The 10872-nt window shown below is 55.1% G+C and overlaps 1 protein-coding gene across 1 annotated transcript; it reads right to left on the reverse strand.

Annotated features, from left to right (window-relative positions):
- Positions 1–289: 289 nt before the first annotated feature.
- On the reverse strand, positions 290–9279 carry LAD1 (ladinin 1; the record flags this gene model as incomplete). The annotated part of the gene is made up of 10 exons (XM_080632899.1): positions 290–388; positions 1159–1248; positions 1579–1710; positions 2079–2151; positions 2972–3021; positions 3729–3872; positions 4284–4782; positions 5845–5985; positions 8885–8935; positions 9221–9279. 10 exons carry the CDS (start codon positions 9277–9279, stop codon positions 290–292), a joined length of 1338 nt encoding a protein of 445 aa, XP_080489025.1.
- Between the last annotated feature and the right edge of the window lie 1593 nt (positions 9280–10872).

A 10872-nucleotide genomic window follows, 5' to 3' on the forward strand; every position in this document is an offset into this window, starting at 1 on the left:
AGGCCTGGGGCTGCAAACCTCCAAAGGCAGCTACTGCAACCAGGACCATACTAGTGCCAAACAGGGAATGGGGCAGGCAGGCACCCCCTGAATCCCACCTCACGCCACTCTTCCCTTCTTCTCCCAGACTCTTTCTCACCATTAGAGCTGCCTCCAGTCGTCCCCTGCTGCCAACTCCCCCAAGCCATGGGGTCCTGGATGCCCCACACAACCCCTCTATCCCCATAGCCTGCGTTTCTCACATCTGCCTTGTGGGCGATGTGCCCATGATCAGAGGATGCACCACCTTTCAAAGCAGCTCCGTGTCTACCTTGGTGTCTGCAGAGGTGTCTCCAGGCTGCTTTACCCACACATCACGGCTGGGCAGGCTGTTTATTTTCCTGATGTCCTGCAAACAGAGGTGGCACAGGAAGGTTTTCCCTGTGCATCACGCATTGCCTCAGGCTGATTTGAACCAACCCTTGAAGCACACACGCCCCAGGTAAAACCATTGAGACCCTGCCCTGGGCAGACCCTCCAAACCAAGCACAGCTCCAGCCCGCAGAGACTGGTGTCAGTCTCTGGGTGTTCAGACAGGAAAAGCTGAAGGAGCTGCAGGATTCTATCCAGGAGTGACCCGGGAGCAAACCCTCCCCTGTCAGACACGAGCCAGTGCAGACACGTCTGGGCAGCACTAATCTCTGCAGCTCAGTGCAGCGGGTGCCCGGGCTTGTCTGCCCCGGCTGCAGGGCTGGGCGGGAGCTGCCCCTCCTGGGCCCATACCCGGGAAGCTATAGGAGACTCTGCTGTGTTATTGCTGCAAACAGTGGTACCCCCCCCCAAGGACCCGCTGAGCATCTCCTTTCCAAGCACAGGAAACTACCCTGAGGCCAAAGGGTTTCCTGTCCATCTCCCTAGAGCACCCGCAGTGGCAGTGATGACCTCCGAGTCTCCTTAGCTGAACCCTTTGCCCCCACACCCTAATTTGGGGGGCTGGGATACATGCAGGGATGCAGATCACTCCAGACCCCACATGCAGCAGGACACACACAGATCTCTAAATTCCACAGAGCCTCAGTTCATCAACCCATAAGCTCCAACACCCCAGATGCAGGGACATGTCCTGCCAGGCTGCCTGGGCTGTGGGCTCTTGCCCAAGGTGTCGGCACAAGTCGGTACCTTGCTCTTCTCGTCCTTGGCAGGCTCCTGAGCTCGGCTGATCCACAGATTAATGCGGGACGTCACTGATCCGGGGATCTTCAGGTTGTCCTGTGGCACAGAGGACACCAGGATTACAGCATCAGCTCCCTCATGGCACAAACGTCACTGGGCACAGTCCCCAGGGTACAGGGAGACTGAGCGAACCTGTGCGGGCAGCGATCAGCCCACACCTGGGCTCCATCCCAGCTCCTCCAACACCAGCGCATCGGCACAGACCCGCACAGCCCCAGAGCACCCTCTGGGTGGCAGCCGGTGCCCAAACGCAGCCCTGCACCTCTCGGCAAGCACCGCGCTCCCATCACGCTGCAGAGGGGAAGATGTGCCCGAGAAGCTGGTGTCGGCCCCAGCACAAGGCGATGCCGGGGGCTCCTGCGTTACCTTCCTGGCAGCGAGCGGCTCAGCCTTGCCCGGAGCGCTCGCCTCGAAGAAGTTGCGCTTGCTCGCTATCCCCTCCGAGGACAGCAGGAGGCTCTTCTGAACGGGCAGGGATGATTTCACCACCTCCGAGCGCTGAGAGGAGAGAGCGGGGTCAGCGGGGGGCACGGCTGCACCACGCGTGGTAAAGAGCAAAGTCCTGCTTCTGGGTCGCATCCCGAGCCCGCTGGGGTGTGCTCCCTCCGTGCCCATCCAAGCTCACGGGCTTGCCCCACTGGTCCCCGCAGCAGGACCCTGCAGCATCCCCTTGACCCTCTCCAATGGATACCCACTCCCAGCTCCTAAAATCCTGAGGCTCATCCCTTTTTCTGCCTGGGACCATCTTCTTTAACCCCATTAGTGCGTTTGATGCAGCTCAGTCCCACTCTCCCTTCCCCGTTCAGCTCCAGGCCATGTCTCTTCCTCTCCCCACACATCCCTCCCATGCCAAGGGATTTCAGCACCTGCACAGCCGAGTTGTACTTTTCCAGCTTCTCCCCAATGGTGGTGCTGCTCCCTGGGATCCTCATACTTGCACTGGTGAAGAAGAAGGGAGAAAGTTGGATGCAGCCCCCTCAGGATTTCCTGGCACTCAGCCCATGGTCCCTGGGGACTCCACTTGGTAGGAGAAGACCCTGTTTGACTCAGGCACTCCTCCTGCATCCATCTGCCAAGCAAACGGCAGCTCATTCCCTGCTGATGACCAGGATCTCTGGGTCTCACCACCTTACTGGGACCACTCTGTACGCTGAAAAACAGCTCTGAGCTCCCCAGTTTACCCTGTCTTCACCACTGCCAGGTCTGAGCTGCATCTTCACCAGTACCAGGATGAGTTTGCCTGCAGTATGCATAGTTACAAGCCCAGGTGCTGTAAAACCCCACTCCCCTACCCTGCATTCAGAGGTGGGAGAGCATCCCATTGACTCCCTGCATTCGCACCTGATCCTTTGTTCCTCAAGAGTTTTTAAGCCACCTGGCCAAAGCTTGCTGTGGAGATGTGGCCACCAAAGCCAGATCAGGGTGCTCATGAACCTGTACAGTTGGTTTTGATATCTCCGAGGATGGGACCCTGTTGTGGTGCTGCACCACTCCGCACTTAACCACCCCGGTGCAGACACAAGCACCTATGAGAAACTGCCTGAACCAAGAGGCAGCAGGGGGTACCTGGGGGGGTCTTGTACACATTCAAGCTGTACATTGGACATCAGCCAAGCACCCTAGGGACCAGCATCCAACAGGCCTGTACCAGGGTACTCACTACCTGGTACCAGGTCCCATCACCTCTTCCTCCCTTGGAACACCAAGGGGGACAATTTCTGCTCCGTAAGACCCAAGTAGCATGAAGAGAGGTGCTGACCTCCTTGTGAGAGGGCTTTGGCTTTCTTCTTTCTGTTTTCTTGAGATCACCTGGAAGGCACAAGGAGAGGAGATACTGGAGCCATCTTTGGTTATCAAAGATAAGCATGGGAGAAAGTGCTACAAGACTCATCTCCCCCATTTACAAGAAAGCTCCATTTTCACCCACACCAGAGCCGATGTCACATCTCAAAGCCCTCCAGCCTAAAGACACTTCATAGTGCTAACATCCCCAATAAAGCGGCATGAAACTCAACTAAGCCAGCAAGTCAGCACTGATTCACAGCAGGGAGGATCTCAACAGCTCTTGGTTTTCCCAGCCTCTTTATTCCAGAGGTCTTTTAGGGCAGGCTAGAATGCAAGATATTCCTGGGGATGTAACAAGGGACAAGAAAGAGGATGGATTTCATTTTTATCCCCTCAAAGAAGACCAATAATGCCAGAGGGGGAATGGTCATTCCTGGGACTCTTTGGGAAATCTGAGGACAATGAGCTCCCTGTTTTCTAATCACTTCCCACAAGTTCCCATGCCAGCACGAAGCATATGAATATGGGCTTAGTCATCAGCACAGGCCTTTGGTCAGACACAGTAAATGAAAATGGAGGTAAACTGAAGCAGAACTGCAATGCCCAGATCAAGGGTGGATTTTGAATGCACTTTTGGGAATAGGCTCTGCCAACATAACAAAGCAACCCTTCCTTCCCCCATCCTCCACTACCTAAACAGGGATCTTCCCCCCATTTGCTTTCGCTCTTACCCGAAAGGAGACAGTTCTTGGGCTGGTTCGTCTGATGGAGCTGCTGTAGGTGACCTGAGTTGGAAAAGTATCCGACTTCTCTGCAGGTTTCTCTTGGGTGGGAGACAGCTGTATTGCCTCCTTTGGGGGATTCCTGGATGGTTGCTAAGGAAAAAGCAGGCACCTGATGCATCCCTTCAGTGAACGCTGAGATGCAGGGAGCAGAGCAGCCAGGGTGGGATCCGCTTTGGAGGCAGGATTCGAGGTTGAGGTCCTCCAAACCTTGGCTGTCTCATTTGGAAAGGCAAAGCCCTAAAGACCTTTCAATGAAACTGCGATGGCAATCAGGAGGGGCTTGCTGAAGAAGGGGATCAGAATAGCACATGCAAGGGAGGGAAAGGGGGTGATGGGACCCTGTCCACCACCTCATGGTTTGCAGCTTTCAGAGAAACCTTCCCCCAAAGCCCACAGTTCCATTTCCCTCCTGGGGCTTTGGGGCTCTCCCTCTCTCTGCTGTCCTCCCAGCACCCAGGGCCTCACACCCCAGGGGTTGGTGCCTTCTCCATCCCTGCTCACCTGCTGCTCCAGGGATGAGGTTGCCACCGAGGATGTCTTCTCTGCGCTGCGGCTCCCTTGCCTGGTCAGGATCTTGACCTCGCGGAGCCGGCAGCCCCCCAGCTCCGTCAGGGCCCGTGGCTCCTGCACCTCCTTTCTCTGCTCCCCCCGAGGAGTCCCCACACCTTGTCCCTCCTTGTCCTGGAGCCGTGCCCTCACCACCACCTTCCTCTCCAAGGCCGGCTGCCGGTGTCGGTCTCCTGGTGGGTCCCCTCTGCCCTTGGCCACATCCCGATCCCGCTGTCCAGCCTGGATGCTCTCCTGCCCTGTCTGTGGCTGTGTCCCTGCCTCCGCACGGCTTGCTCCCACCCCTGGATCCTGCTGCTCCTTCTCCGGCTTCAGTTTCCCAGAGACTGCCATCGGGGACCTTGTCCGTCTCCCTTCTTGCGTCTTCAGCACTACTGAGAGCTTGTGCTCTTCCCCATCCTCTGTAGACACAGGCTTCACCAGGGATTGAGGTCTGGAGATGGAGACAAAACGGGGAGCAAACCTCAGCACCCCAGGACCAGGGAGCTGGGTTTATGCTGCAGGTGAAAGGCTTTAGGGGGGGTGGAAAGCTCCCACCCACATCCTGGAGTCATCCCCGCAGAGCAGAACTTGCAGCCACGCTCATCACTGTCACCCCCACTATAGGCTCTGTGAGGACAAGTTTGGATTGAAAGCCTTCCTTTCCTTTCTGTAGCAGAGATTAAGCACTTCTACAGCCTCATCCCAGGACATCAGCATCCACAAGGATATTTGCCTTCCTCCTGAGTTGCAATCACATGGACAGCCTGTGCTAGCACTAGGGAAGGGGAACTTTACTATCTATCTTGTTCATTAGTTATGTCAAGCCCCTATCCAACCCATATCCAACCCAAGCACCCTAACTCCACCGCACCTGAAACACAGAGAGGAACACCTCTAGAACATGGATCTCACTGTGGACAAACCCCATCTAAACACTGGACATCTTCAGGATCAATTTAGAGAGGGGGTCCGGTTGCGAAAGGGCAGCCTGACCTTAGAGCACCTCCAAAACCCAGCTCCCTGCAGCAAGGGACTTTGGGAACACCACTGGAGTGCCCTTGGGTTGCCTCCCCATTCCAGCAAAGGCCATACAGCATCACTGCAAGGACCAGAGGAGGAGGATAGGCTCTGCATGCTGAGCTCACTTGCCCTGCAGAGGTGAGTGCCTGTCTGCTCTTACCTGCTCAGGATCCCACAAGATTATGGCCAGCACCCACCCAAGCTCAACCTCAGCACCAGCCCTTATCCTGGAACACCAACTCCCTGTACCATGGAGCGTGTTGAAGCTCATGATTAAGCCCACCAAAGATATACCCCTTTCCTTGTACTCCTCCTGTGAAGCTCATCCTTCTGCCTATAAACCCATTGAACTCCACACAGCTCAACCCACTCTTATCCAACAGATAGTCCCACCGATTGCAGCAGTTTTGGCTCAGGACTGATTAAAACAAGGCAGCAAGCTGCAAGCCATCAGCACCATGATGAAGACTGATGCCAGCAGGACCCCACACACCTGCTGGAAGCTGGGCTGGTGCCTTTCACAGGGCTGGGAGGTTCTTCATCCGTCGATGTGGAGGACAACAGGTTCCGGTGCCTTCGCCGGCGCTCCCTTTGCTGCTCTTCTTCATCCTCAAGGGTCCTCTGCCTGGCCAGGCTGTTTGGGATGAAGCATAAGGATATGGTGGTGCTGTCCCGCATGGGCAGCCTGCAGACTTGGTGCCAGATGAAAGGGGACTGAAATACCCTCGGGAAGGGCTGAGGGGCTGATGGAGGTTGCCTTCCCCAGCTGCTCATGGGGCTGGAGGAGAGGGATGCCAACACGAGCCCGGTGTCATAAAGTGCTCTCCCTTCACCCAGCTGATGCAGGCATTTCCCAACACAACCACTTGACAACTCCTAATTTCTTCTGTTAGAGGGATCACTCATTTAAAAGGAATCCCTACATTAAGCAAACCTTCCCAGGCAAGGATATTTCACATGTAACTCAGCAAGACCAGGACCCTAGAGCCACCACATAGACCTCAACCACATTACCTGGAAGGGAAACCACTGGTGGCAAAAGATTTTAGCCCCAGTGTGATTTGTGGTGATGGCATTTTCATTTTTATTGAGCAAAAAGCCTCAGATGCAAAAGCATCAGAGGCCAAAGGCAGCTTCTGACAAGCTCTGCCTGGAACTGTGTTGGAAAATGCCTTTGTTGGCTGCTTTGAGCTTTCCATAGTGGTGTTCATCACCTACGATCCTCAAGCGGCTGCCAAAGCACGCAGGGGTCCTAGCGGAGCTCCCCCCCGCCATGACCACAGGCTCCATCCCCTTGCAGCATCCCCGCTCTGGAGCTGGCACTGCAGCTTCACGCAGACACAGGGTTCACTCTGAACTTGGCTTTAAAGAACATGAAAGTCAGAGCAGGTCTGGGCCTGCGGTGTCGCTCACGTTGTTTGGGCCACGGCGACTCGCGGCGTGGCTCCCGAGTTACTGTGTAATGGAAGCTGGGTCATAAATTAAACCGCATTCCCCCCCGCGAGTGTTTGCAGCTTCTTGTGCTTCCTGGTCAAGGGAGGAGGGGGAGCAACAAAGGCAGCAGAGCAGAACGGAGAGCCAAGAAGGGACCGGTCCTGCCTGGGAGCACGGTGCTGGTCTGCGGACAGCGCAATGTCAGCGAGAATGTGCTGCTTTTCCCTCTGCTGCCTCCATCCCCTGCACTCCTTTCACACCCCAACAGCCATTGGATCCACTGCTGGGGGGTTCTTAGTGGTTTCTGATGCCATGCTTGGCATCAGGGGCATGGAGGAGGCTGGGACCTGCACTGAGCATCCCCAGCTTGCTCTCACCCCATCAGGGGACACTGTGTCCTTACAGCTCTACTCACCTCCATGGGCCTGACCCTGTAAATATTTGTGCTCAGCTCAGCTGCGCTGGGAAGGCAGCACAGATTTATTTGCATGGCACAGTGTGAGCTCCCAGTGCAGCAATCATAGAACCATGGAATGGGTTGGGTTGGAAGGGACCTTAAAGCTCATCCAATCCCAACCCTCTGCCACGGGCAGGGACACCTTCCACTAGAGCAGCTTGCTCCAAGCCCTATCCAACCTGGCCTCAGACACTTCACACATTCTCACCAGGCAAGGTTAACACAAGCATGGGGACTTACACACACAGGGGCCTTGGCTAGAGGGCTCTTGTCCCTCAAGCAGTGACAGCACAGAGTGCTAACACCAGTTTACATCCACGGGACAGCCAGTTACCTCTTTGCTTTTGCACGCACAGGCTCCTTCAGAATGAAAATGAGATTTTCCTGCCTTGAGTTTGCTTGGCTCCTTGTGAGCTGCACGTAACCTGGCATTATCAACATGCAGTTTCTCGTTACTTGCCATTACACAATCCACCCATTAGGCTATGGGTTTGCTTTGCCAACCTTCCCGTCCTCTTTTCAAAGAGAGATTTATTCTTCACCCTCTTTGCTTTTTTAAACTCATAGAGATGAATGAAAACGGGTTGGTGAGTCTCCCCCTGCTTTGTCCTCTCCTGCCCTGTTAATCATTATTGCTCAGATAGCTGACATTCATGCTGTTTCAGTGAATGCTGTCTCATCTCATGAGAGAGGAGGAACTGCCTGCTCGGGTTGTGAAACAACCTGTGTGCAGGACCCCACTGGGCCTGTGTTCAGGCAGATCTATGGCTCAGAGGAGGTGCATCTGGATGGGGCTGGGATGTCCTCTGGATCCCTCCCATCCCTAAGAGAGGCCGGGTGTGAGCTGGCAGCCTCTGAGCAGTGGGGTCTCTGCTCCCTTTTCCAGGCTGGCCGTTGTGGGTGCCTTTATCTGAAGTACTGGGGTTTGCAATTAAGTCTTGGAATCACATCCACTTATACTGGGATTTCTTCTCTTTTGAGTCACCACCTCCCTGCCCATGCAGGTTCTTGCCCTGGGGTCTGCAGGAGGTGGGGAGCGATCCCTACATCATCCAGGCTTCATGGGAGCCCCCGATTCACACCATGATGTCCAAGAGCCTCTCCTGGCCCGGCTCCCATCGGAGCCAAGATCACTTGGACAGAGTGAGTGGCAGCGCCGTGGGGCTGCGGGGCTCATCCAGCACCTGCAGATGAATCAGGGTTTGCTCAGCGCCAGGCGGGCAGAGCCAGGACACACACCCAGGGGCTGTGTGGATATGGGATGAGTGAAAACCCCACAGCCAGCTCTGGAGCAAGTCAGGAGGCACAGCCCCACCAGCCTGTGCCCCAAAGAAAGTCAAACCAGACCAAAACCACATGCAATACAGGGCACAAATGCATTTCCAGAGCCATTTTCCTATGCAGAGCTCAGCTTCCTCAGGCAGCAGAAGCAAGAATGCTTCTGATCTTGCTCACCCACAAGAAATTCCAGCAGTGCCAAGCTCTGGATGGGGCTGGCACCACCTCTGCAATCAAAACCCTTCTGCCAGGTCTTCCTGTCCTCCCCAAGACCCCTTGGCCAAGGCTCATTGTGCCAGCAGCCCACCCTCATCCCCTCCCTCCCTCCAGTGGAAAGGGTTAAGCATTAAACCCCAGCACCTACCTGGAGAGATCGGACCAGTTCCTTCTGCTCAAAGACATTCCTGCTTCCCGTGAGTTTCAGAGAGCTCCACAAACTCGGGCAGGCATCAAGGCCAAGGGGCTGCCGGACCGCAGGGGGATGGATGCGCGCTGCTCCGAGTCTCTGCTCGCCGGGGAGGGAAGGAACTCGCTGCAAGGTTATTTCCCTGTGCACCTTTACCCTGCGTGCAGCCCGTTTACCACCACGCTGCATCACATGGTTCCTTATCTACCTTGACAGGGGCAAGGCTGTAATTTGTCTATTAGCGGCGCCGTGCGAAAGCCGCCCTGCCCAGCAGTGACCCCAAGCGCAGCTCACTCCCCGCGGCCGGCAGTGCCAGGGCTCCAGCGCGGACCCGCGCTCCGGGCTCGATCCATCCAGGTCTCCCAGGGTTTCGGAGGCAACTCCCTGCGGAGAACCTGTTTTACCAGCCGCTCTCCACCAGTCAACAACTCCTCCAGCACCGGTGGAGGAGGTGAATTACCTTGGGCTGAGTGGGAGGAGGCTGGCTCCCAGGGATCCAAAACAGTCATTAAAACACCTCCATCTGGGTGCAGTCCGGCCCTTTCCAAAGAGCATGGGAGGCTGTCCTGCTCCTTTCAGCCTTCTCTGGACATCTTGGATGGAGCTGTCACAGCTTCTCCGTCGTGCCCGTGGGCTTTACTGCAGCAGAGAGCACTCATGAAGTGCCAGAGGAAGTGTCTGAAGCATGGGGAGGGATCCAGTTTTTGGGTGCTGAAGCCCTGTGCTAGAAGGGAGCTGCGCGCTCAGCCTCACCCCATGCCTGGACCAAATCCATCACCCCCCTGGGCTGGTCCCATGCTCACCAGGGCAATGCTGTCTTTCAAAGGGCAGGTGTGAAGGCAATGGGGGGACTGTCTTTGTTTTATCAGGGTGACAAAGGCACCCAGACACAGCAGAGCCAGGTCCAAGCCTGGTTTTCACGTGGGCCCAGCCCAGGGACCTGGTGCTCCCACTGTTGGTGTCAGCTCGGCAACCACGGTGGATGCCTCCAGAAGAAGTCATCCAGGACCCCTTGAATACTAATCCAGTCTCTGATCCCGGTGACATCCATCCATCCACCAGCCGAAAGCACTGGTTGTAAGGCTGGGCTTGCCGCTCTTGCCTCCAACCCACAGGGGTGTGCCAAGGCCATGAGCAATCAAAGGAACTATTATAATCAAAGGTTCCTGATTAAAATCCCATTTCTAAGAGATAGCCCTGTCAAGCAAACGTGTGCTCTGAGCAGGGCTTGGTCTCTGTTGCTCTTTCTTCTTGCTGTAACCCGTTACCTTTCACCTCAGCGAGTTGTGGCATAAGGAAAGTACTTCAATAACTTTGTGAGCGTCCTGCTAATTGCAGACAAGCCATACAGAGCAGTTCAGCACGAGCAAGTTACTATAGAGCAATAAACCTTTCTGGTTAATGCACAGGGGAGCACTTCACTTGCAAAACTCATTGCCAAAGGACATCACTGAAGCACAGGACTTAATGGGATTTTAAGAAGGATTAGAGTGAACCTAGTGAGAGAACACCCCCGGCTTGGATCCACATGGCAAAGGGGTCTAAATCCTTATTGTTTGTGATTCCTCTTATTCTTAAGATGAAGACATTCCACGTAGGCATTTAGAGGCTGGGGATTAGGCAGAGGATGATACTCACCCCTTACAGTCCCTTGGTCTTTATTTTCAGCTCAGAGACTTTTGAGCTCAACGTGGTTTCCTCTTCAATGAGGAGCCCTCAGTGGGTTTCTCCTCCATGGATTTGCCCAGTTTCCCTCAAACCCAGGAAAACTGTTAGTATAAAAAACATCCTTCAGCATCCCCCCCTTCCCTCCCCTTCCTTAATTGGGATGGGATCCTGCTGAGCACTTTGTCAGCACAAAACATTGTTCTCTCATGGCTGAGACTTTCTCTGCCACGGAGCATTCAGGTCATGTTTTCCCTGATGTTTCTCATGTTTTTTCATGT

Source organism: Psittacula echo (assembly GCF_963264785.1).
Source record: "Psittacula echo genome assembly, chromosome: 22".
NCBI lineage: Eukaryota > Metazoa > Chordata > Aves > Psittaciformes > Psittacidae > Psittacula > Psittacula echo.